Source organism: Acipenser ruthenus, chromosome 10 (assembly GCF_902713425.1).
Source record: "Acipenser ruthenus chromosome 10, fAciRut3.2 maternal haplotype, whole genome shotgun sequence".
Classification (NCBI taxonomy): domain Eukaryota; kingdom Metazoa; phylum Chordata; class Actinopteri; order Acipenseriformes; family Acipenseridae; genus Acipenser; species Acipenser ruthenus.
This window is the reverse complement of record NC_081198.1, coordinates 5,249,689-5,277,347: the sequence shown is the minus strand read 5'-3', so window position 1 is coordinate 5,277,347 and position 27,659 is coordinate 5,249,689. Positions and strand designations below refer to the sequence as shown.

The 27,659-nt window shown below is 38.9% G+C and overlaps 1 protein-coding gene across 5 annotated transcripts; it reads right to left on the bottom strand.

Annotated features, from left to right (window-relative positions):
- Window positions 1-1,930: 1,930 nt before the first annotated feature.
- Window positions 1,931-27,498, bottom strand: LOC117404848 (coiled-coil domain-containing protein 18-like). Of its 5 annotated transcripts, none has more exons than XM_059031574.1 (32): window positions 27,151-27,498; window positions 26,372-26,505; window positions 25,854-26,085; window positions 25,423-25,593; window positions 24,992-25,101; window positions 24,607-24,735; window positions 24,192-24,288; window positions 23,851-23,972; window positions 23,351-23,651; window positions 22,824-22,930; window positions 22,382-22,506; window positions 21,646-21,866; window positions 21,117-21,227; window positions 19,985-20,116; window positions 19,570-19,704; window positions 18,250-18,327; window positions 17,968-18,084; window positions 17,265-17,432; window positions 15,446-15,562; window positions 13,335-13,494; window positions 12,441-12,654; window positions 9,131-9,230; window positions 8,861-8,956; window positions 7,621-7,689; window positions 7,240-7,353; window positions 6,288-6,356; window positions 5,848-5,988; window positions 5,269-5,406; window positions 4,175-4,387; window positions 3,217-3,738; window positions 2,644-2,712; window positions 1,932-2,290 (listed from the first exon to the last, which is right to left on the bottom strand). In XM_059031574.1, the coding sequence occupies exons 2-31, from the start codon at window positions 26,473-26,475 to the stop codon at window positions 2,677-2,679; spliced, it is 4,449 nt and encodes a 1,482-aa protein (XP_058887557.1). In that variant the 5' UTR covers window positions 26,476-26,505; window positions 27,151-27,498; the 3' UTR covers window positions 1,932-2,290; window positions 2,644-2,676. The 5 variants fall into 5 exon arrangements, with proteins under 5 accessions (XP_058887560.1, XP_058887557.1, XP_058887559.1 ...); XM_059031576.1 differs by having other exon boundaries at window positions 2,644-2,709; XM_059031578.1 differs by having other exon boundaries at window positions 1,934-2,290; window positions 25,899-26,085; window positions 27,151-27,497.
- Window positions 27,499-27,659: the final 161 nt, after the last annotated feature.

Sequence of the window (27,659 nt, the reverse complement as noted above, 5' to 3'; positions counted from 1 at the left end):
CAGGCTGCTGCTGTGGAAGGAAAGGGCTTGGGGAAATGAATGACAAGTCAATCTATCAGTGACTCACAGCTAGAAAAATACAAATACATTTATAATATAGTACTGGTATGTTTATTGTTGGTGTTAAGTTGAAGAGTTAGGGTTCTTTCAATTTGCACAGGAGCAAAAATGTATTAAGTCTGCCCCTTTGTGTACCTAGATTAAGAAAACTAACAGGACACAACACTTTAAACTGACATAACAGGACACATGTTTGCTATAACATGTGTTTCTTTCAGAATTGCACATTTGAGACCTATATAATGGATGGATGTGCACGGCAGAGAACATGTGTGGAACTATTGTGTGAGCTACAATTACTTTAAAAGCAATGTGTACTCTGATCCCTTATGTTATCTTGACAGAAATGGATTGCTAATTGAGACGCACAGAGCCTAAGGTAAAAAACCACTTCTGTACCTACACAACATATGCCTTTCAAACCCACTTCCTCCTGATGGCACGGCATCCTTTTACTTCTAAAGACAGCACATATTACAAGAAAACCCACACGTAAACCACTATTTTTTCTTTGCTACCCCAGTCAGTTTACATTTGGTTGGTTCTTTATTTTATCAATATTAACTATTGTCTACTAGAACAGGCAGATGACTTTAAGCAGACACATTCCAAATGTATAACCCTAGCGAAGACACAGATCGCATACAACTCTAAAAACAGTGCAGTTCACACTAGCTGCTGTAAATAACCATGTCATAAATGCACCAGAAAACATAAAAGGGGAATCAACAAGCTGTTGTGAAGGAGCTGCTTAAGAAACCCCTCCACCTGAATGTCAGACAAGGACTGAGAAATATTTAACTCCTAGAAGCATGCATGATGGCTCACTGAACTGCAGCTCCATTGTGCAATGAATCAGTTATGGAACCACAATGTGATCCTACACCCATTACCATCTGACACTGCTAAATGAGGAACAAGTATGAAGTTGCTCTGGCCACGCCTCTGCCAGCAGAGATGTACAGTGCTGCAAGGAGATGGAAATACAGAGATCAAAATTACTTTAAAAGGTAAACCACAGGTGGTTACACAGTAAAGTCATGTAGGCATTTCACAAGGCTGGAGAGCATCTTCAAGTCGGGTTTGGAGTTGAAACTTGATTTGTTCATTTACATATACAATGCCTCATGCTTTTTGAAATAGAATAACGTTATAGAATATTGTTTACCACAGCGGCAAAATCTTGCAGGCCTGTAATGCATGTGCAGAACTTAAAACTGTGCTAAAATGAAATGTGAATAGTGCATGATATATAGTGCTTAAATCACTGTTGTCTGTTGATTTCAATAACACTCACACCACCAGCCATAACCCACAGTAACTGCTGAATTATTCAACATGCCTGGCTGTTACCAGACTTTTCAGCAGGCAGGAAGGCTAATTGTAATCGTGTTTAATTTGCAGCCAAACCCAGCAGCAGCTCACAATCACATTCTCATTATTCTTGCACTAATCACTCTTACTGTTTTAAAAAGGACAAACATTTTCTTATAATAGGAAAAAATGTAACCCAACCCATCAGTTACCGACACACTAAATCCAATGCATGTGAACAGCAGATAACTAAATGTGAATGCTTACCTCAATAGTTGCATAAATGCAGTGGTAGGGCAATTATTTTTTACTTTTCATGAAATTGTAATTTTATGCACTCAACTAAGAATAAAACATGCACATGTGTATACTTGGTATAAGCACAGGAAATATGGAGGGATAATTTCAACAATATGTTGTCTTAAAGCTGATGTACTAAGAGTAATTAACACATTGTATTACACACAACAGAATAAGCTGCCTTTCAGCTAGTAAAGGTAATGAACTACCGAGCAGTTACAGAATGATGACATGCAGCCACTGTTAAACACTCTGGGCCATACTGATAATCAAAAGAAGAAGTGCAAAAGAAGAAGTTAACTAATTGTATTGTTTTGAATGGTTTAATACCCGTTTTATTTTGTTAAATGATTGCTCTTTATTGAAATGTATTTTAATTTAAAAATGATTATTATTTTTTGACGGCTAATAAATAAATCAATCAGAAATACAGAATCAATTCAAATGTATTCAGTTATGAAAGCAGCAGCGTCACTGTGCCTCTGGTTGACTTTTTGTTGTACACAGCGCTTCTTCTCGTTCTGTAAGCCTCCTTGAAGGTGATGCAAGACGGCTCCTGGATTTTGTTAGCATTATCGTCTCAGTGGCTTTCACACCACTGCCCTTGTCACTGGTGCTGTAGCAACAAAGACAAAGGATTGATCAAACACCAAATATGTGCAGAATACAGTGCAGCACAATACTCCCATTGTTACAGGCAACATATTTGTGTAGTGCTGCCTTTACAAAAAACAAAAAGCAAATACTGCCCACTCACATACACATCAAAACAATTGCTGCCAAAGACCAAGTATTATGAACCAAATAGATGAAGTATGCATCTCAACTGAACAACATACTGTACCCAAATATTGATTTAGTTTTTAATTATGATAATCTCATGAATTTTTTTTTTTTTCATATTCGTTATCATCAGAATCATGTTTTATTAGTTTACAAATTGGAATAAAATATTTCTTCATAGCTAACCTTTATGAAAATTCCTATGAAAAAGAATTTCTCTTAGGATTTCCCTGTGGATGCTCTTTTTTTCTTCTTCTGAAAACAAATATAAATATTTAGATGTACAAACAGACTCCATATGGTCACTTTTACCACCTTTATGAGAAGTAACATTTTCAGATTTCACTTCTATTTACTTGCGTACTATAAAAATGTTTTTATCACTGCACCGCCACATTCTTTACAAAGAGTAATTGAGATTTAAAGTGGGGAAAAGATGATGCATGTTGATAATGTTTCATATTGAAAATCTTTCGCTGGCAACGGCAGGTTTTAACCTATTCTCTAACACACTTACAGTAGCTGGAGGTCTACTTATAGTCATCAGCATTTAAGTATTCAATATGGACACATTATAACTTCTCATACTGACGAGCAAACAACCTCAATTGAAAGCGCTGCTGGAGTCAAGCTTTATTGCAATTTGTTTAAGGTATAAAATATTTAAATGAGCAATACAAAATTGTGCATCTGTCAGACAATGCTTGGTTTTGCGGTATTATTTAATACAACTGGAAACACTACATTTACCTACAGTACCTGGTGATCAGTGATCTGCTTCAGCCCAGGCAAAACTGCTGATCTGTGAAACGAGGCTGGCTCAGTCATCTCATTGTTGATAAACCTTAACATGCCACTTAAAGTGTCCAGGTCAGGCTTACCACTATCAGACACATCAGAGTCTATCAGAGTCTCATCAGCCACTGTGTAAGTCAGAGGATTAAAAGAGGATTCATCCTGAATGCAAGTGCCATCATTTTCAATGCTGCCCTGCAATCCTTTGTTAGATTTCATGAGCGGCATAATTGAGTTTTCAAGGCTGTCTGCTATACTCCTTGGAAGGTCCAGGGAATCAGTGTCTGAACAATGAGGATTGGTATCGGAAGCACTTCTGGATTGACGAAGGTCCCTGAAGCTTGACTGGGTTTGCATTACCGATTCATTGACATGTGCATTAGACTGCCCCACAAAAGACAGCATTGAAAGACTGGAAGTGTTCTGCAGTCCCACTGTTCTTTCATAACTGGAGATTTTGGCTTGTAATCTTGCTACTTCTGATTCCTGGAATATAAAGCAATAAAAAATAATTAAATAACATTCATGCAGTTGAGTGTAAACTAGAAAAGGAATATTTCACTAAAGAAATGTATTTCCGAAAGTAGTTTGCAAACAGTTTTGAGACTGTCCTGTGATGTTGCTGGTCTGATTATTTTTTGTTTGAAATTTTTTGGACCGATTTCAGAAAAAGCAATTGTATGTTACAGTAAATGAATGACTGTATAGTCCTAGTTTATCATCTTGAATTCTAATGGGGTATATGAAAGTAAAACAGTCATAAGTGACATGTGCTTGTTACTAATCCCAATAAAAAAGTAAAAACAGTTTATTTTAAAAAGTGTGAGCGTTTAAAAAGTAATGAGAAATGTATATATCTATCTAGTAGTAGCAAGCTACTTATTGCACTATAATGTAAATGTTTACATCGCTGCAAACCCACTTTAATAACCAGAGCTTCATTCGCAGCCTGGATCACCCCGTCTCGGATGTGCAGTTCTGCCTGTAGATTAAGAATGTTTCTCTCAGCCTCTTCCAGCTCCCTCTTAATCTCATGCAGCCGCTCATTCAGGTTATCCTGAGTGCTTTTGAGACTGCTGGAGAGTGTGCCAGTGGACATCAGCAACTTGGCTTGGCTTTCCTGCAGTCCTAAGAGCTGAAAGAACAGAATTCACCCTGTAGTTTGTCTATCTGAACTCACCTAACTCCAAGCATTAATTACATTGTTTGTAATATAGCAAATGAACAACAAAAACACAGTTCAAAACACTCTTTGTCTGCTGTACTTTCAGACCGTGCTGTTAAAAGATGATGCATACTTTCCTGGGCAAATACTTTTTAAATGAGTAAGTTTGTTGCATGCTAATTGCACTCCCTTCTCCAAAACTTTTAAAATGGAAAACCATAATCCAACTACTGCAGCAGCACTGGAAGAAAGGAACAAACTGCAGCTTTCTTTCTCTTCTTGATTTCATTCAGATGCACTATTTGTTTGCACTGCTCATGGAATGAGTGCTCCAGGGGCTCAGAATGCTGTCTGCAGTGGTCAGTTTCAGTGTTGCCTGTTGGGTTCTCCAGAGAAATCAGGATTCATGAGTAAATATAACCAGAGTCATTCCAGAAACCGAGTTTGTAATTTAAAATATAAATAAATAAAATAAAAACACAATATTTGGTAAATTGTAGCTTCTCATGTTCTGAAGTGATGGTTGAAGGCAACACAGTTTGTAAAAGGGATATTTTTTCTTGCAGCGAGAGGTAATAAGGGTAAACATACATCTCTTTAGGTCACACTAGTTGACAATAATTTGTCAGCTAAGAGGGTTTTTAAGAGGACTTTTGTTTTTTTCCCTAACAAGGTATAGTTACAGAGTGGGATGAGTGACAGCTGCTCAGGAAGGTCAAGTGATTTGCCTGAGGTCCAAACTGGGCTGAACCAAGATTTGAATACAGGATCTCCTGGCTCCAAGCCGCTTAATCACAATTTAACCAAACTACCTCAGTTCCCATGGCAAGGGGAATTAACATACAGTTTACCTCCTGCCTGTGGGCCTCTTGTAATTGCTCCATCTCTTCCTGCAGTGCCTTCAGCTTCGCCTGCATTTGTACTTCTACCTGCCTGGACCGGGCCTGTGTGGCTCCCAGCTCTTCTGCTAATCGTATTGTATTGACCTCCTACAGCAAAGAAATAAAAAAATAAAATAAAAAAAAACTCAAGGGAAATGCCCAATTGCAGCTGCACAGGTCTCGGAAGACAAATGTGAAGGGCTGCTTTGTAGAGCTATTTAAAACACATGTATAAAATACTGAAAGGTGTTACTATAGGCTGGTGATTAATTTAAATATATTTATTAGAAAATATATATTGTTGAGTATTTTACTCCCTTTAAAGCTACCTTCAAAAACTGCATCAATGTTTTCAATCTAGTTTCTCAGTTTATCTACCTACCTAAACACCGTGAACAACTATAAAAACTATTTTTTAAAAGGGGCACTAGTTTTAACTTGCTACTCACACTACCTGAAATAGATTGAAAGTGATGATACAAATAAACAGGTAGATACATGTATGATGGCATTTTCTTAGTCGGATCCAGACATCAAAGTATCGGTTACCTTCTCCTGGGAGAGCTGGATGGTCTCGTCGAGCTCTTGGGCAAGCCGTTCTCCTTGCCTGCCAGCCTCCTGCAGCTCCAGGTGGGTGTGCTGCAGCTGCTCCCGGGCCAGCCTGACCTGCTTCTCCAGCTCCAGAGCTTCCTACAAGGCAGAGCAGCAAACACAGCGTGCACCAGGTGTTCATTCCCTGCTGTGGAACCCTGCCGCAAGACACCTGCATTCACCTTTTAGCTGGTTTCGGCTACTCTGCTGACCACATTTAATTAACTGGGAGAAAATATTTAGGTAAACTGGAATTCCAGGCAATAAACAGAGTAAAGCATATTTCATGCTGTTGTTATTATGGGTAGTAAGTGGTGATGTCTGAACTATAGCAATGACGCTTTCATAAATGTATGGGTGTGCTGCATAAACATAACAGAGAAAAGAAAAACACGTACCATTTCAAATTTGTTTTTCTCTCGGAGGTGGGTCTTGATAAGTTCTTGTATCTCATCGAGCAGACCAACCTATACACACAGTTAGCAGCAGAAGGTTAGGCAGCACAATCACACAGAGTGCAACACAAGCAAGAATACTCTAGTTCATTGGTAACTCATTCAAAATGATGAGATCAAAACAGATTTTCCACCAAACCTCATCAGAAACAACTCAAATCAAAATAAAGCAATTCAAAAATCGACCAGCATTTCTGAAATTGGGGTAATGTGGTTGGTTACCATGCTCAAACAAGTGGTTTTCAGGCTATGAAGAGGTGCTAAAAATGTGGATTTTTCATGTATGACGAGGAAAATTCAACAAATGGTCATATACCATAGTCTTCATTAGCCCAACTGATCAGAGGACAGAACGGGATTGACTATAAATGTAAGGGTAAGAAAGCATGGCGAGGAGGGAGTGAAGGAATTGCATGGGAGTAGTTCTCACTGCACATTTACCTCCAGCTTATGGGCCTGGTCTATCTGCTCCATCTCCTCCAACATTCCGTTTAGCTTCGCCTGCATTCTGGCTTCTATCTGAGTGGCCCGGGCTTGTGCTGCTCCCAGCTCTTCTGCTAATTGTTTTTCACAAGTACCCAGCAGACAATACAAGTGAAGGGGAACGCCCAATGACACAGTGTTTTACAACACCCCTTAGGTGCGTCCTTAAATATTGTCAGAACAGGTGTATTGCTAACAACTGCTAATTGAGCAACACAGTACAAAGAGAGAACCTTCTTGGCTTGCAATTTGAAAATTAGACTTCTGGGAGGCCAATATATGGCAAAAACGGTTTATTAGAATTACTTAACTTTATTATTTTTCATCACTGAATGTATATATTTTTGGAGGTTAACAATATGTAACTTGTTGAAATCAGCATCTACTTCTGTTGTAGCAGAGTGTCAGCTACCTTTTCCTGGTTGGTCTTGTCCAGCTCCTGGACGAGCTGGCCCCCCTGCCTGCGAGCCTCCTGCAGCTCCAGCTGGGTGCGCTGAAGCTGATCGCGGGTCAGCTCCAGAGAGTCCTGCAAGGGAAACCAGCCAACACACAGTGAGCCTGGAGAAAACACACACACCTCCTCCAACACACAGTGAGCCTGGAGAAACCACACACACCTCCAACACACAGTGTGTCTGGAGAAACCACACACACCTCCAACACACAGTGAGCCTGGAGAAAACACACACACACCTGGGGCAAGTTCAGCTCTCTTCAGCACCTCTCTACTACACATAACAACAAAACAAAAAAAGTCATAACCTCCGCTATTCCCTGTCCTGCTATTTCCTACCTTTTCAAACATGTGTTTCTCCTGGAGTTGCTTCTTTGCGAACTGTAGCTTCTCCTCTAAGCTCTCAATCTGTAAAGAGAGGACGGTAGCAGGTCAGGAAAGAGGGTCTGTCGAGGATTTCATTTGAGACCAAGCAGACCGATTTACACAACGTTAGTTAACTGTCAGTGTACCATTGCAGACTTTTGTCTCCAAGGGATATATTTTCATGGTATATTTTCATGGTGCACTTCTCACAACTGTCTGCGTTTAAACAGCTGAACAACGACGAAACTGATTTTAGTACCGATGTATGAGCAATTTAAGTGGACAAAATGTTATGTATCCAAACTTTACACATGGTACCGTGACATCTTTACCTTTTCACTTATTTTTCCCACTGTAAATAAATTCATGTATTTAATCTGTGACAGAACGGGGCCTGCGAGTTTTATGTAAGTTGGTGTTAACCAGAAAAAAAATCTACTTTTTTAAAACTGGTACTGGCTACTGGTGGAGCCTGTCAGATCTCTTCTAGATAAGGCAAAATAAAGAAACTTTCTTATAGGTCACATAGGACATTAAGTTTCCTGTAATGGGTCTCCCGAATGGCAAATCTGGTAAAGGTGCTCCGCGTGGAGTGCAAAATGCACCCTATAGCCTGGACGTCGCCGGTTCGAGACTGGGGGACGAGGGCTTAGGTCAGCCAGGGTGTCCTCGGCTCACCGCGCACCAGCGACCCTTGTAGTCTAGCCGGGCGCCTGCGGGCTTGCTTGTAAGCTGCCCAGAGCTGCGTTGTCCTCCGACACTAGCTCTGAGGTGGCTGCATGGTGAGTCTGCAGTGTGAAAAGAAGCGGTCGGCCGACGGCACATGCTTCGGAGGACAGCGTGTGTTCGTCTTCGCCGCTCCCAAGTCACCACGGGGGTGGTAGCGGTGAGCTGAGTCTAAGAAAATTGGATATTCTAAATTGAGAGAGAATACAAAAAATAATTATTTATTTGGCAACACTGGCTTATTAAGTTACAAAGCAAAGCAAGCAAGCAAAAAAAAAAAAAAAAAAGCACTAGTTTCCATTGGCAGGTTTCAAATGGAACATGAAATGAAATCTAACGTAAGAGGGGGTGTGGAGGCAGATACAGGCTAGAGATTCAAACATGGAATCCAAAGGGATGACATCTGCGATGTAAAAAGCTGGACGTGTCGCTACACAATAACTGGAGATTCTGTCAACTGAATGTGAAATGTGAAAGATACTCTTACCAGTTTCTGGCCCTCTTTAACCTCGGCTTCTAATCCAATGATTTTCTGCTCCATTTCATTTTTGTGGTCACGGACTGTCACGTCCAGCTTTGTAATCTGAAATGTGAACATGTGTATAAATGACAGGATTGAAGTATGGTTGGTATAGAAGCATTGGCTTCCTGTTCTCAAACCTGTACAACAGTCTATTCAAATAATGTACAAAGCATCAGATGTACATGTGAAGTAGGTGCTCCAGACAACAGTGAACAGGTTGAGAAGCTGCTTTACCTGGCCAGCTCTCTGTTTGAGTTCCCACTGCCTCTCCTTCAGCGCCTGATCCATGTCTAGAAGCTCGTTGTTTCTGTCTTCCAACTCACCCTTACACTCCCTGCAGGAATTAAGAATGACAATCAACAGCTTGCTTCCACTTTGACCCCTTTCATATACACCTTCACAAACAGGTTGACCCTGAACTCAATGGAAAGGCCCTCGCAAAACATGTGTCAAAGCACACAGACAGACCGACTTCTTTCAGACATCCCTGAGTTCTAAATAAGTTTACAGATAAAAACAAGACAGAGGTGTCACTCTTAACTGTTGCAAAAGTAAAAATATATCAATTCGAATGCTAATTCTAATCACAAGTCACACAGAAAAGTCTGATTAGAAAGTGCAAAAAACTGCACCTATTATGGGCCAAAGGAACAAAAATGAGATCACAAAAGTCTACCGGAGGCCATAGTATATTTCAAAATGTATTGCAAGTATATGGAAAACTTCAAAGCAGTATGTTAACGTAACATTATTCAGCAGGTTATGAAGCAAAATGTGTTAATTCTACAGGGTGATGCAAAACTTTTGGCCACAGCTGTAGACTAAATGTTATTGTTTTAATAAAATCCACTGTGCATGTTCTGTATTACTGTGCAACTTTGATCGAATGGTTTAAAAATGAAGTAAAATGTATATATGAAAAATATATCCATTATCCAAATGGCCACAATTTAAAACTATGTGGTGAAGTGCTAATTTGTATTGGACAACATTAGTAATGGAACATGACTGAGAGGATCATTGTATAAATGTGTGCCAGATGCAGAGACAATCACTCAAAAGTGTACTGTGTATATATCAAATGAACTCAATGACTGTCATATTATGGCAGCGATCAAGGCCACCAAAACATTTAGCATGTAGTGTTTTTATAACTGCAAATATGAAGTCACTACCTCTATTGGTCTCTGAGATATACAGCTTTGATAGTGTGGTGGCACAGCTTTGTCAAATTACAAAAGGGTTAATTTATTTTCTATACTACCCAGGATCAAACTGGAGGATCGTGGAGAATGAAGCCACTATCTAAAAGCTAAGTTTGTGTCATCAGGAAAACAATATTGCAGCCATTCTAGGTCAAAGGTGAATAGTACAGTTAGATTTTCTGCAACACTGAAAATATGAAAATGGTATCTGGTATCTAACGGTTTAATAGAAATGAGCCGTTTAAGAAGTGGAGGGACTGCTAATTGCAGAACGTCAGGTCACTTTTGAAAAATGATGTGTTTGTGTGTATGGCCTGGACGATGGAGACTTATTCCTCCAGTATTTGGCCAACTACTCCTACTTTCAGAGTCCTTGTTAGAATAAATAAATATGCCAGAGCTCAGTCCAACAATCTCCCTTTCTTACAATCCAAAGAAGCGTGGCGTGGAAGGAACGTTCCTTCAGGATGAAACTAAAAACATTTAGTTTCAATAAAAAATTGGGATCTAAAAATAGTACTGAAGAGACATGTTTTTCAAAATGCTCAAATTCTTCCGCAAAGCATGATTTGATAAAAGTTAAGGCAGTTGCACTTGTAAACAAGTCTTAAAACAAGAAGTACACAGTATTGGGTTATTTGTGCAACGGCTTTTACAGGCCAGGTGAAATGGCCATTTCACGGATACTGGTTATATCTGGGTAGTTAAACTTCCAATTATTTCAATATTGGAGCTGGTTGTTTTTATATACTAAAAGAAATGTGCTTGTCCTTATTCTATCATTTTACATGTTCTTAAATCTTTGCAGCAATAGTACTCTGCAAAATCTAGGGCACAACCTTGTTTATTTATTTATTTTATTTTTTTAAAGGACGTGCCTTGAAGCTGTGCTAAAAATCACACTCCGCCCACCCCACACTCACATGCTTTCTGAAGAAAGCTGACTTCCATTATATATTGTGCTATCTAGGTTCTGCATTTAAAATATGGCTGTACTGTACATTCCAAGGTATATTTATGCTATGTATCAACTGAACAATTCATAAATACTTATTTGATTTGAATTGGAATATGGAAATGTTTTATATTTTATAATGCATATGAAATATTTAACCCACAACCAGTAGTTGATTCAGTGGCCTGCCCAGAACCAGGCAACAATAAAAGGCTACCAATCAGCTAACGGTTCTGCATCTTGCTCACACAGCTTAAACACGACACACTACGACAAACAGACAATTCCAGTTTAATGGGAGAAAATCCATTTTTGGCTGGAGTTGTCTCAGAGATCCAATGGGCCCTATATTCCAAGTGCTTAATACAACATTACTTGTTTAATGATGCAAAATCACATTTTCTTTACTTAAACCCTTCCACATTTTCCTTGAACACTTAAATTGCGTTCACTTTCACAATGCATGTCCCTTTAACTTAAAATGAAAGGGTATCTTCAACACCACAAGGGAAGGTAAAAAATCCAGCCCAATATGTTTGCTTGTGAAATGTACAATCTACAATCTCTTTTTGGTACAGCAATACCCAGAGTGGTTTATTACTAGGCCTAGCTGTTCAAGGATTATTTTTGTTTGTTTCTTATGTTTGTTTGTTCTTGTTTTTTTTACTTTGGAGCTGTGTGTCTTTTTAGTGGGTATGTGGGTAAATTTTAATATCAGTTTAACTGTACTGTAGTACTACCGCCAGGTAAAATACTGTTTAAAATTGATAGTGTGAATTCATTATACTTAACTGTATGTTTCCTTTTCATGAACCAAAAGAAAAACAACACACATAACACCATACACAGTCCCAAAACAAAATAAAATAAACTCTTGCCCGACACACACAACACACAGTACACATCATTTGAGATAAAATGTTATTAAGAGGTTTTTCAAAACACAAAACATTCAACTGTACTGGGAACAGAAAAAAGATAAACTAATTAAAACCTTAAAAAAAAAAAATTATATATATATATATATATATATATATATATATATATATATATATATATATATATATATAGATATATCTATATATATATATATATATATATATATATATATATATGTGTGTTTTCTTCTGTATGCAGTTTACTTAGAAGTACAAGACACAAAAGCAGGTTACAGAACCAGTGCTCATAAAATACAAGTCTGAATCAGTTCCCAGTGAGGGCAGTGTGATTTACAGGTGAAGCAGCTGGAGACAGGGTCAGGTCCACAGTGGTGAGGTGCAGAGGAGAGCAGGAGATGCAATGAAGAAGACAGTCAGGTCACAAGTCCTGATGTTGTGTGTGCAGTTGTTCAGTGCTGGGGGTCCTGAACGGGGCTCAGACTCACCTCAGCTCTGTGGCGAGCTTCTCAATGGCTGCTTCCTTCTCCCCGACGGAGAGCTGCGTCTTCTGCAGCATGTCGCTCAGCTCCTGGAGCTGCCCCATGGTGTCCACCAGCTCCCCTCGCACCTTCATCAGCTGGGCCTCCAGCAGCTGGGTCCTCTGCAGGGAGTTGCGCCGGTCAGCCTCACTGCGATGAAGCTTCTCCTCCAGGTCTACCACTGCGCGGTGAACAAAGGTTCTTCAATATACAGTATCTGCATCAATGTGTGACATTACAACATGCAAGCCATAGGACCCCGAGGTCTGAAGAGGGTTTCAGGTTTCTACTAAAACAGAAAGGTTGCTTGAGTGCAGTATCTGTGCCTGTGTGTTTCTGTTAGTTTTGTACCTCGGATTCAAAAAGGACACGCAAAAAAGGTGCCAGTTTTTTAAGTGCGAGCAGATGTTTAACAGTTGAAGCTGCTTTCTTTTGCTACATTCCCAAGGCTAGCACAGCCTGGAAAAACACAGTGTACTGGAACTCACGCCAACCCCAGAACTGACTTCCCTTTTCTTCCTCATAAATTATAAAACCACTAAACTAACCAATGCAAACCTACTTGCTATTCTTCAAGCCATTTTCCTTTTTACTACCGATATGTATTTTTACTTATTATTCTAGGGGAAAAAAAAAACAAACAGGTTCTCAACCACAATGATAATGGATAAAAAAAAAAAAAAATCTAATTAAAACCAATTTCAAATGATGCTTCTGCAAATCCTTCAATCCCAATACAAAGCCTAATAAACAGTATCAATTCCACACACCACTGATGGCTAAAATCAAATGTTCCTGTAGCAAGATTGCTAACAGGCAACATTACAGTACCGAGGCTGGTAATAGGTAACGTTATTGTACCGAGATCAGACTTCTTGTCCAGCTGTCCCTGTGTTTCATGCAGGGTACACTCAAGCAGGTCGAGCTGGCTGGCCTTGGTGTTGCTGTCTCTTCTCAGCTTCAGGAGCTCCTTCTCCACCTCCGTCAGCTTGTTCCTGCAGTCATCCATCTCCATCTTCATCTGTCTGAACAGCAAAACAGGGACACACAAGCAGGTTAGACACCACCATGGCACGGACACTGCCAGGGATGAAGGGGAGCAGCTCTTTATATAGACAGCATGAAACACCCTCCACAAAACCAGACTTTATGAAGCGTAGGAGTCAGGAGACTGCAGATAGCCTAAAGCAACGTGACATTCCTAATTCAGGCCTCAGAAAATACTGGGAAATGTACACAGAAGTCTTATTCATGACAGTATAGCTGTCCAGTCTCTACAGTCATTTTGTTTTGCTTGATAAATAATGCATGCTGTTTGTCTTGATGGTTACATCATGCCAAGAAAGTTCAATGCACAACAGTTTTATATTAATAAAAAATAAAACAGTTAGTTCAACAGATATATATGTATATATATAATAAGGATATTTTTATTACAGTGGCAAGGTCACTGCACTGTCCACTCTGCAGTGTCTCTAGCTGTGAAAATAAGTATTGGAAAATGATGCATTCCTCTGGAAATAAGAGCTACCAAATGCCCAAAAGCCTAGACAAATATTATCTGCATTTTCCATTTCACTGTATGCCTCCATTCTATTTATATTCCTGCATTTTCCCCAGCTAATTAGTTTCCATAAAAGAAAATGTGTGTCATATTTGTTTGCGTGTATCATTTGTTTTCAATCAGAATATCATTTTACCCCTGTGGTAGTTTTGAGACTATGCTAGATTGTTCTGCATTATAATAAAAATGCCAAACAATTGAAGGAGCCAATTGTTTGTACAAGGGCTTGATCTATGTTATCAGACCATTTGTATTTTAAAGAAATGCTTACTGTTTGATAGGATTTTCTTTTACTTGTTATGGTGTGTTCAAAAACAAATTGTGTAAAGCAGGTGAGATAGATCCAAACAAATCTCAAGAACAGGTAGTAAAGAATGACCATAGATAACTTTAATTAGAATAAGATGAACGGCCCTCAACAAATATAACGTGTGTAGATTTCCATTACCTAGAGTTTGATTTTGTCACAAATCTCTGCCACTGAATGTCCATAACCAGTTAATTACAATTGGATTACTGGTTTTCTCCGAATGTGTACAAACAAGCTCCTCCAAAATAGCCTAGTTGTGGGGAATATGAATAACCCACAGGGGATAATGACTGTGGAAAATGTAATTCTATCAAAGCAATGAACTCTATTTATAAAACAGGGTGTTTACACGTGCTTTGTTATTTATTTACTGCTGTATTCAGTAGTCATGTTCAGAAAAAAAGGATGCCTGAACATATTTATAAAGCACAGTGCAGTACTGCATTCGTCAAGCTTCAATCACATTTAGCTTGCCGTGGTTGTGTAACTCAGCATATACCTTAACACTGCAGTGCTGGCATCTTTGTAAAAAATACTGCCACAGTAGGGTTGTTTTTTCTTGCAAAAAAACAAAACACAAAAAAAACATCCTAACGCACGTAATCTTTTACATATAGAAGCCGAAAGGTCACGTGCTCATAATATAGCATCCATATTAAGGTCACAGGTCTACGCGATAAGCACAACATTTTGATACGAAAAGCTTAAATTCCTTGTAACAGCACATCAAAAATAAATGGTTCTCACATGTAGAAACCTCATATGAAAATTAATCTTTATGGTTCCATTTTATAATTAGATTAAAAGTAGATTCTCTTTTTTTTTCCTTTAGCATTTTGCAGTCACAAGCTTTTTAACACCAAACACTAAAAGCTTATTTTAACGCTCAGCCAGCCATGACTGAGGGCTCATGGGCTTACTGGAATCTCTTGCTGTAATGGCGTTTAGCACCCTAATATAATCCAGTATAAAAAAACAAAAACACTAACAATTCTCAAGAGAGAACATTACTGGTCAGTTAATTGTCAGTAATGCCCACTGCATTTCCCCCGCTGTGCCCACAGGCTGATTTTTCATAGCAGAAGAAAGTCAGACCACCTGCCTTTCTTTATCTTCAGATTCCTGACAGACTTTCCGAAGCTTCTCTTCTGTGTTCCCCAGCTCTTCCTTCGCGGCCTGCTTCTGCTTCTGAAGTTCCTGCTCTAATTTGGAGACCTGTCATAAAATAAAAATCAGAATACGAGCATTGTAAAATAGCATGGGAGCGATGTAAGACTAGTACCTTCTCTTGTATTACAACCCCCCTGTTATATTGGGATTGGGCCAGCTTGATGCAGAGGAAAATGAAATGTCAAGCCAAAGCAGAAAACAACTGCTAGAGCCCCTTTTATATCAAGCATTTCCCACACATGGTGATCTGCGCAATAACGAGGGCTCTAATTTTGTATTTACAGCTAAGGCTGGTATGCAAGTTAAGCACATTTCCCTTTACTTGCCAAATCTCTGCCTAAATGGATACAAAAAGACAAAAAAATAATAATAACTTGCAGCGGTTTTATCCTGAAGAATGTCTTGCATCCTTTTTTATTTATTTATTTATTTTTTTAAACTAAATTCCAAAGAAGGATTGTGACTTTAGAGGAATTTAGGACAGACTAAAGTGCTGTCAGAGCACAATATCCTCAAAAAAATGGGACTTTTTAACGAAGTCACCCAACGAAGTCACCTGGATAATCTGGAGCAGCTCCAGATTATCCAGGAGCAAGATTACCACGTGCACATCTGGCAGGAACTACTTTTTTCCTGATTGTATCTCAAACAAGGTATGTAATTCAAGGAGTTATTGGTAATATCATCTGAATATACCTTATCTCTATAAGCAGAGTATACACTTAACAGCCAGCAAACGTGTAACTTGAATTTATGTCTAAGTTTGCCACACTAAACAGAGTACTGTACAAAGGCTTGTTTTATATTATTATTATTATTTATTTCTTAGCAGATGCCCTTATCCAGGGCGACTTACAATTGTTACAAGATATCACATTATTTTTACATACAATTACCCATTTATACAGTTGGGTTTTTACTGGAGCAATCTAGGTATAGTACCTTGCTCAAGGGTACAGCAGCAGTGTCCCCCACCTGGGACTGAACCCACAACCCTACGGTCAAGAATCCAGAGCCCCGACCACTACTCCACACTGCTACCATCTAGTTATAGGCATGCCATTATAGGCATGCCATGTGTTTCATGACATTTTCCTGCAGACATGGAAAACCATTCCACTCCAATTAGAGATTGCCCACACCCCTGGCAGGTTTTTACCAGAGGGTTCACAAGATAGCTCATAGCTGAAACATTTCATCCAATTCAACTGGAAACTCTGAAAGCACAGTAAACCGATCCACAGCAGTCGACTCCACCCAATTCAGGTTTTTAACTGAAAGCTGGTCCATTCCAAACGATTTTTTTAAAATTTCTTTAAACCGATTTCAACTAGATGGGATTGTTCTTATGAAGTCTACATAACTCAAAAGTTGGAGATGTAGCCATTCTTGTGAAAGTAAATTCAAATTGTTGTTATAAAATTAGCAGCTAGAATTGTGTCCAATATTTTCCACTAAGCAAATTGCAGGCAAAAGTAAATCTTTGGAATGGACAATGTGCCAGTGTGGGAAATCAACCCCTTTGAGGCATTATTCTAACCTTACTAGATGTGTAACAAGTTTTATCACCAAAAATGGTGCACTTCAATATTAATACCTTGATACACTTTGTCTAAAGTGTTTCCCTGCACCCTGATTGAACAGATCATGTTTTTGTAGTCACTCTAGTATGACATTTAGCCCCAAGCAATCTGGCCAGCTGGTCTAAGCAGCTCCACACGGCTCACTTGTTGACTCCTGTGGGTACCTGTCTCTCGAGCTCCGCCTGGCTGTCCTCCAGCTCGCCGATCCGGCCGCTCCCCTGCTGTAACATCTGCTGCTGCTGCTGGAGGGTCTGCTGTAGGAGCATGTTCTGTTCGCTGGTCTCCTGCAGGGTCAGCATGCTGCACTTCATCTCTTTCTGCAGGAGATGGACCTGAAGAACACGCACGTACTCAAACAGCAAGCAAGCATTCCATGGGCCACTGGCTGGCACTTTGAACAGCAAACTGATTCAAATGCATACTTCTGCTGCTCCGATATCACATCTGAATGATCTTCTCTCAATCCTTTCAGCTGAATTCAGTACACTCACATGCCTACAGAAAAAAGTTAGGGGTCCACAACAGCAGTGATTGCAACAGAAAGCTGGTTAGAGACAACCATTGAAAGTATTTTTATTATAATATTTTTTTAATTAAAATTAATGAAACCTGCAAAATTTTCGTAGGTAGCATTTTTTTTTTCTTTTTGCATACATTTGTGCTTGAGTGTTCATGTCTGTTTTGGGGGTTGTTCGTTCAAAGTTCATGATGGTTTCACACAGACTAGTGATTAACAGCTATTTATGTTTTTTTAGTTCTAGGCTTGTGTCACACAAGTTGGTTAACAGAAGTCTTTCACTAAACGCAGTCTTGCAAGTGCTAAACCCTGCATCTAGTACAGAATGTGTTACCGAGACGCTGGTTCACCTCTTCAGACTTCTTCTGTAGCTGCATCTCAAAATGCTCCTTGTGGTCTTCCACTTCCCGCAGGTAGAACTTTAATTCATCTTTGCAAGTTGACAGTGCTGCCTCAAGGTACCTAATCTATAAAGATTCAGAAAGATAAAACACCATGGTCAGTTTTTAAAAGAAAAGAAGCTTGATTCTTGTATGTGCAACACATTTCTCTTCTAATGTACTGTACTGGCATGTCTAAAACAGTGTTAACAATGTGTAGTCCTTTAGGTGTACTTTTGAAATGAAACACACCTTCTCTGCTGCTTGTTCAGCTTGGTCCTGGAAATCCCGGAATGCTTCATCATTCCTTTTAGTTTTTATTTCCAGCTCCTGTGAACACACAGCAAATTCTTACCAATACATAAATCAAAACAGCCATGGTCTGAAAACTGTCACGGTACCATCCACTGCACCCAGCATTTTCCAACACACTGTTTCAAAGTTATTAAACACGAGAGTTGGGTAAGCTTTGGCAGATTACAAGATTTTTCCTTTTGGTAACCATGGCTGCAGCCCAAAATCAGAAAAACACCTGTTAAATTATCTGGTATGTTATGACATGTTTTCCTGACACAATCTGGCCAGCTGAAACAATACACATTATTGGGAGAGATTTATTTATAGATAATGCGAAAAAAAAGAATTAAGATAATTGTACTCATTTAAAAAAAAAAAAAACTATTTAGAAATATTAAAAGAAACTTAATAAATTCAATGATAATCAAGAGACTTATAGTTTCTGTATCTGATATGTATCACATTTGTCCACTGCTGCCATCTAGCTTAAGACCATGGTATGACAAACAGAGGCAACTTTTATCTGAACTCCAACTAAACACATTTCTGTATTACTTGAAGATGGAAAGGCCCTACACGAAGATGCACTTTAGCTATTAAAATGTGCTTCTCTAGAAGAAATGTGAAATGTCAGTATGACAATGTGTTACCCCTATGAGTCAGAAAGGGGGCAAATGTATTTGGTGCAACAAAATGCTTGTACTGCAAGGGGTACATTTTGATTCCTTTATCATGTGTGCATGACACAATGCAGTAGAGGGATATTTTATTCATCCCTATAATCCCTGCAAGCACAATTCCAGGAAAGATGATTCTGCTTTTGACAGCAGGTTATGGAATATTGGGAAATTAGATATGCATAAATCCAGTCAATTCAAATGAAAAATAACCAAATCTCTCTTCCACTTGCAATTTTGCAGATTACAGAATGTATTGACTCCTGGGCTCTACTTTAAAGTAAAAAAAGTAGTGAGAAGCAACTAAAAATTTGTAACTGCTCCTATTTTAATGTGTGCATTTATAGTCCATTGGCTGTCAAATTGTTCACTAAATATTTTGCAATTGCTGAAATGATAAAATGTTCGATCCTGAAATACTTACAAAAGATTTTTGGAGAAAGTGCAGCGCTGCACTAAATGTTATTAATTTACTACCAAATGCAAAGCAACTGTGTGCGACACACTCCACCCCCGAAAAAGAGGACCAGTTCAATAGTGACAGGTCCTAGCAGCCAGACCCTTGCCAGCCAGCCCAGCCCAGCCCAGCCCAGCCCACCTGTCGGGTCTGTGCCAGCGCTGATTGCAGGGACTCTACTCTTCGGTGCTTGGCCTCGCTGTCCTGCTGCAGAATGGACAGCATTCTGGCCTGCTCTTTCAGTTTCAGCTGCTTCTGCTCAACATCACTCTGGAGCTAGTGAGAACACCCCATGCAAACAAATGATACACTTAGTGATACACTTTGGAGAACAAAAACCAAGCAGAAGCGCAAACGTATTATATTTATTTATATTTACAGGATCACAAGCAGCACTACTAAGGTATTCATGAGAGGGTAAGGAGGAGGATTTTAAAAGCATATAAACCATTTACATGCCAATCCTGTGAATCAGTATTTTGAATATAATAATAATAATTATTGATGTGTATTATTATTAGTGTTACTGATTAAAAAAAAAAAAAATAAAGCTTACCATTTCAATCTTGCCCTCCAGTTCTTTACATTGTTCAATGTGAAGTGTTTGGGCATTTTCACCTGCCAACAGAGCATCCTTCTGTTCCTTTTTTAAAATCCTTTTCAAGCTTTGAATTTGGTTGTTGTTTTCCTATGAAAATAGAAAATAAATAAAAGAGAATTTGTTTGTGATGCATTATATAGTCCAAATAATGGCCACAATTAGGTACACAAATGTTAAATCAAATCTTATGGCTGTTTTTCACAGTGGCAACATATAGACAAAGTTTGCAACTGCAGTTTGGTTAAGATTTTTACTTGGCAAACAGTGGCACCAGGTGGCTAAATGATGAAAATATTTAAAAATGCAAAAACTAACTACAAGGCCAAATTTCATCCTTCAATCTGAAATTCAAGATTTAAACTATTTAACTTCTTTTTTTTTTTTTTTATTTGTGCAACTGAGTTTTGTAACATATTAAGAATGATTAAAGCAGGGGCTCCTGAGTGGCACATCCAGTAAAGGCCCTCCGCGCGGAGTGCAGGATGTGCCCTATAGCCTGGAGATCGCAGGTTCGAATCCAGGCTTTGTCACAGCCGACCGTGACCGGGAGTTCCTAGGGGGCGGCGCACAATTGGCTGAGCGCTGCCCGGGTAGGGAGGGCTTAGGTCGGCAGGGGAATCCACGGCTCACCGCGCATTAGCAACCCCTGTGGCCGATAGGGCGCCTGTGGTTCTGCAATGGAGCCGCCAGATCTGTGTTGTCCTCCGGCACTATAGGTCTGGTGGCATTGTTGTGGATCTGCAGTGCGAAAAATGACGGCTTGGCAGGAGCACGTTTTGGAGGAGTCGGCAGGGGGGTTGCGAGCGGTGAGCCGAGGATACAGATAATAACTGGGCATGCTAAATTGGGGAGAAAAACCGGGGTAAAAAATTGGCGACAACTAAATTTAAAAAAAAAGAAAAAAGAATGATTAAAGCAGATCATGAATTAAACAGAGTGAAATTTGTTAAAATCAAGACACATTAAAGCAATCGATTTATAACTGAAGAAGATTAGACTTCTCTTTCTCTTTTCTTTAAAACAAATCTAGCTTATTTCTAACTGATGGCTAACAGACATTGAATTTTAAACCATGTTGCCAAGTTACCATCAGCTCCAGCTCCAGATCAGAAGTTCTCGATACTGCAGTGGAGTATGCACTGGACTTCTCTGCTAGTTGCTTTTCCACTGCTAAAAGCTGAGAATTTCTCTTCTTCATCTGCATTTTACAAAAGTGTTAGTAACATAAATACACCATCACAGCAGTAAATACAAATTTAGAGCTATAGGATCAAGGTCATAAGAAGTAGGTCATCGTGACCATGTGATGCATGTGCATGTCCTTTCACATCTTCAGCAAAAAAATAAATAAATAAACTTCGTCTATACTACTGAAATATACAAAGGGATATGTGAATTCTACAGGAAGAGCATTGATACTGTAGAACAACACACTGGCAGAAAACTACAATCTAGTATCCAAAGGGCCTTAGAGCTTTTCTTGCTACAGTTTGTCTAGCTAAGCACATGTATACCAGAGGTTAGGAGTTAAAGCTACACTAAGTTGGGCCAAACTGCTAAAACAGAAACGCACATAATATAAAAAGCACAGCAAGCTCTCGTCACGCTACACTGACCTCTCGCTCCAGTTTGTTTGCCTCGGCTGCCTTGTCCAGCAGCTCGTTCTGAATCTCCTGAAACTGACTGGTTCGCTGATCCATACGGGTCTGCAGGGAGCAGATCTCAGCTTCTGCCTCCACCAGCTGGGACTGCAGCTTCCTGATCTGACTCTCCTGTCTCCTCTTCTCCTCCTCAAGACCAAGGATCAGGGGCTGCAGCTGCTGGTACTTTTTCTCTGCTTAAACATAAGAAGCTGTAATAGGTTTTGTGTGTTGGTACAGCTGAAGGTTGAATAGTCATTGATGCATGACTTGATATGGTTATATACTTGCAGCAAAATGTAGATGGATTTTGGCATCATTTATAATTCAGGATGCTGGTCGGACATCGACTGTGTTGCTTTTACTTCGCAGTGTTATATCTCTGTTTGCTTATTCTATGTAGGTGATATTTTGCACATTTGTATATTGTTATTTTTCTTTGTGACTGGTACTATATATACTGCTCTAATTTGAAAGTGCAAATGGGCTATAAGACTTTGTCACGAAACCAAAAGTGTTCGCGTTCCACACTAATTTCCCATAGGAAATTAGTTCAACAGGCATTTATGACACTGCCAACCTAAAGAAGAGCAAATTTAGCTGCATTTAGAGGATTGTTTTGTAAAAGACACACAGACAGCATAACACAGACAGACAGGCAGACATAGAGACACACACACGCCATGCCTTCTGAAATGAGCGATACACTCACCTGGCTTCATACTCGACAGCTCTGTCTGAGTGCTGCTTGTGCTTCCCTGGCTCATCTGAGAGAGGTGCTGAGCTGCCTTTGCCTGAAGCTTCTGAATCTCTGCTTCCTTCTCAGACAGCTGCAGCCTGGTTAGAAAAAAAGAACAGCTCATATCACAAAGCAGGAGTTATGACAGTCTTTTTTTTATCGATTCTAGATTATTACTATTAACCGATGATGTGGGTAAAAAAATCTATTTGAAACACTGAATAAAATGCCCAAACCAGTTATCTTTAACAGAGTTGTTTGTTTTGTTGTTTGATACTTTTTAAAAGCCTCTAAGGAGAGGATAGTGCCATAATGATAATTAAATCCTGGAACATATTTAATTTCAGCAAAATATCCTGTATAAATATCTTTCAATGTCACAGTACAATACAGTTCACATAATCTGTTACTATACCTGAGGTCCTGAACCAGTGCTTTTGTTTGTTCACTGCTGTTGCCCAGACTTGAAGACAGTGAATGGTTTGAACTGCTGGATTTTGTATTTATTGTTCCAACTTCCACCTTTAAAAACAAAAAAACATTGTAAAACTATCACATTCAAACATTATAAAACACTTCAAACATATGAAATCGAAATACACTAAAGGTTTTTCAAATCAACATTTTAAAATGAGCCTGGTTGGAACACGTCTATATCTGCTAAAGGCCAATCTCTTATTGCACAGTAAACTGGTGTCATCTACATTGAGGGCAGCAGCAAAGCAATCATAAGGAAAGACTGTATGACACAGTATTCTACCAGATTTATAAGTCATATCTTTAAAAAAAAAAAATAATAATAATAATACAGATTAAAATATATTTGTCACATAATAATTATACAAAAGTACTGAATACTGTATGTAATGACTAAGACTTCACTTAATTGCATGGCTGCAGAACGCAAACGATCTGCAGCTTTTGTTTTAAATCGGCAGCTACCTCTCTGTTATTTAACTGTGACAAGATGGACTCCAGGCTGGCCAGTTCAGACTGTGTCTCTTCAATTTCTCTCTGGCACTCAACCAGTCTCTCACTCTGCTGGGTCGTGAGAGTTCTCAGTTCCTGGTTTTCCCTCTTCAAGGAGCCCTTTTCTTCTAGAATCTTATCTTTAGCTGTCAATTCTGATTCTAGTATAGAAATCTTCTGGTTGGATTCAGTCAGGGCAGATAACAGCTCCGTCTTTTCAGCCTCCATATTACTCAACGTTACTTGATCTTTGCTGCAGCCTTCTTTTAGTTTCCTGTGGTAGAATAGTAAAAAAAACAAAAAAAAAACATTATGGAAGTCCTGCATTTTGTTACAATGTTTACAATGCCACATGACAAATGTTTTGTATAGACAGTTCTGTGTGTTTCGCTGTGCTCAGTTTATTTGTAAAACGAACATGGGACTATAAACAGTAAATATAAAAGGACTTGTATATTAAAATGCTAAAATACCTAATGTGGCGTCTCATTCCCTCCATTTCCTGCTCAAGTGCAAAGCATTTCTTCTGAAGCTCTTCTCGTTCACTTTCACACTGCACCAGATTGCTCTTTAGTCTTCCTTCATTTTCACAGAGCTTAAAAAGAATAAATCTAAATTACTGGGTGCTGTAGTCACAGCGTATGTCATTTCCACTCCCAGGCAGAGCAGTGTTAGTAAACTACAAATAGAAGGGAAAATAAAACAACCATTGTATTCAAATCTTTCTAGTTTGGAGGCATTCATTAAAACCAGGTTAACTAGAAAGACTTTATATTTAAAATCAAGCTGTGCACCACGGCCTGCTTGCTCTTACCTTCTTCAGTTTTTCTGAAAAGATGTCTTTGTTTTGTTGAAAAGCTACAGTCAGTTTTTCTGCGTTAATCAGGGCTTCATTCCTTTGTTGTTCAGCTCTGAGAAATAAATAAATACATCTGTCTATAGGAGATTGGTGACTTCCTCTAAATATTCTGAATCGCAGGCCACTCATTAATTCAATCATTTAAGAACAACCAATGAATTGAGTGGAGTATATTTGGTTATAGAACATGAAAATTAAACAGTTATAAATGGCAACTACACCAATTTCATAACTGGCAAATAATAATGCCTGTATTGAGCTACGGTTTCCAGAATCAAAACTCAAACAAGTCTTTGTTTACCCTAACTCTATAAATGGTAGCTGGACAGATGATGCAAAAAATAAAATCTAATAAAACTAAAAAACATACCTTTTCCCCAGTCTAGACTGCTCAGAGAATTCAGTTTTCACTCTCCTCAGTTCCTCCTTCATCTTCTCCATTGCTCTCTCCATGGTCTTCACAGTCTGATGACTCTCTTCCAGCTTCTCTTCTGCATCTCTGGAAAGGAAACAGAAGAAGAAGAAAAAAAAAAAAAAGTTTTTACAACCATAAAATTCTCAATGGATCTATATGACATGGGCAACTGTATGGCAAGCTTCCCCAAACAGAACCACCTTCATGCCCACCCCACTTTTACATACTGCCAGGCCACTGATAGAAAGATGAGTAGTCATGCATTCCCTAATCCCCCATAATGACAAAGAACAGTTACTACACTGAACGTTTTAATAAATGTGCAGCAGGGGATGCTTGCCTTAGTGCATTCTCTTGAGCTTCAACTTCAGCCTCTAGGCCAATGATCTGATCTTCCAGCTCTGGCACACTAACAACTTTAGATGTAAGGGTTGATTCCAGGAGCCGAATCTGTAAAATGTAAATGAAAAGGTCAATTTAACTGTTGCCTTTGCTACGCTCCCACCACCCATGGACACGACGCTTAGGTACAGTACTTATTAGTGTTACAAACAAATGTTTCATAGATCATTGTGGAGCATATTGGAATATTTTCAAAGATTTTTAATAACTGTGTTTTAAGCCAACTGAAGAAAGGTTCAGGATATGAGCTACAACAAGCTTTCCCTAACTGCAGGGAAAGTGAAAAGCTATGACTTGAAAGTTTAACACCCAAAATAGAAAATTGGCTTCAAATATAAAAATGACTGTTCCTTGCCTATAGATACACACCTTTGATTTAGAATCTGTCAGTTCAAACTGTACAGACTCCAGGTCAGTAAGTAGCTGATGATTCTCTGAGATCAGAGAGTTATTCTCTTCCTGGATTACACTAAGCGTCTTCCGCAGTTTCTTATTTTCCAGCTCTATCATCCTGGAGGATGAGGAGAGACCTGAAAAGGACTAAAATCAAAGTAGCGTGAGACGATCTCGAAGGACCTGCCTAGCTACTGCTGCATGCCATGTAAGCATGTCTTTTGTGATTCATTTAAGGTCTGTGAAAGGGGCAGGAATGGGCATCCTCATTTAATCACTGGAGAAGGCACATGGGCTGGTTCCGTGTACAACAGTAGTATTTATTTGCTTAAAAAGTTATCCAATCACATATACATCTAAGTCTAAGATTTACCATTCATCAAGATTATCAATTGTAAACTATTTACCAAGGTCATGCAATTGTGGCAATGCACCTGGCCATTGGCTCTTACTCTGGAACTGGTGTTGGCTCCAGCACTGTTCGAAGGCCTCTTGTGTTCAGCCATTCTGCGGCTCCTTGTGATGTGTTGGCTGCTTGATAAAGGTTCTGCTTCATCAGGCCAGTCCAGGTCTTCCAGCGTTAATCCAACAGGAAAACTACATTGGGAACTGTAGTCTGAGTGCTCGCTTGAGTTGTCCCTGATTTTATAAAATTAATGAAAGTTTAATGTGGGAAGCAAGATTTTTTTCTTCTTGTTATTGAATCATTCTTGACACTACATACTGTCTGTTGCATATTCGGGACTAATTATTTTACAAGCTCTCAAAGAGATTTTAAGGCTTGTTTATTCTCTGTACTGAGAAAGTAGAAACATTCCCTACCAAAATAATATCTAAAATGTGTTATTTTTTTATTGGTGATAAATAGTATATCATAACTTTGAAATGCCTACAAAAATAAAAAATACAACGACATAGAACGTACTTAAGTTCTTCTCCTAAGTTCTGCAAGCTCTTTTCTGTGCTCTTCAATCGTTTCCTTATAGCCAACACATTTGCTGTCAGGTCTTCTTCCCTGTTGTGGAACATTTATAACGCACTCTGCCAAGCAGTCATGCCCTGTATTTTATGAAAAAAAAAAAAATACAATTATGTAATTAAAAAGTTCCAGAAAAATAAAACATCACGCAAAATAGTGGGGGTTGCTATAAACCAGGGAGTGAAATCAGATTATGTATTTAAATGTACAGTTCTGTCGTAGATCAACACCTGTGTTCGACAGAACAGACGCGTTTTCTGTTTCGTCGTATTATTAACACTGCCATGCCACACAACGAAAGCAAGTTGCAAAAAAAAAAAAAGCACTACTGTGTCTTCTTTTCGTTTATATATTATTGACATATTTGATTTTTCTAGAGCAAAAAGATACATAATCTCTAGTGGACACTCTGTAGGATTATGATTGTTATTATTATTCGGCGAGTTAAAATTACCAGTCTCGGTTTAAGTAATGTTAAACTAGTAAGGCAGTATAACGTCTTTCACTCTGACATTACAGTATAGAGAGGTTTTTTTTTGCCGAGGTAATCGAGATTTGAACATCTGATACTGGTCATTAGATTAACTACGATAAAAATCACTAGCGTTCTCTTCTTCAGGTTCAAATCAAGTGGACATTTAAAGAAACGTGGGTTTTTGGTTACTTTTGTTTTGTGCATGCAAGAATTGTCTAAAACTGCAATGATAAAATACTGAATCACCTACCTTAACAATTGTAATATACCTGAACAAGACTGACTGGCCACAAGACCACATTTTAATAAGACACCGTCAATGTCTAATATTGTTATGCGGAAGATCTGGCGTGGCAGACCCCAAAACATTCAAAATTAAAAGTCATCACATCGGATGTTACATGTAGCCACGCGCGTATACCAGTATAGAAATATATTAAATTCAGTACAACTTTAACGATTACTTGTTTTTCAAATTATAAACAGCGGTTCCGAAATACCATTTTAACCCGTAAATTACAGTTAATTTACAAATCTCTTCCTCTTGCCGGTTGAGTTGATTGAACAGAACGTTGGCGAGCGCCGCGTTTTATGATTGGATAAAAGGGAACGGTCGACAACATCTGTAGTTAAGCGGATTGGTTTGTGTATACACCGGAACTAGGACAACCGCGAATGAAGGCGCGTCCTGATACCATAGATACCAGACATAAGGTTAGAGTACAGCAAAAGAAAACAATTACACACTTGGGGTCATTT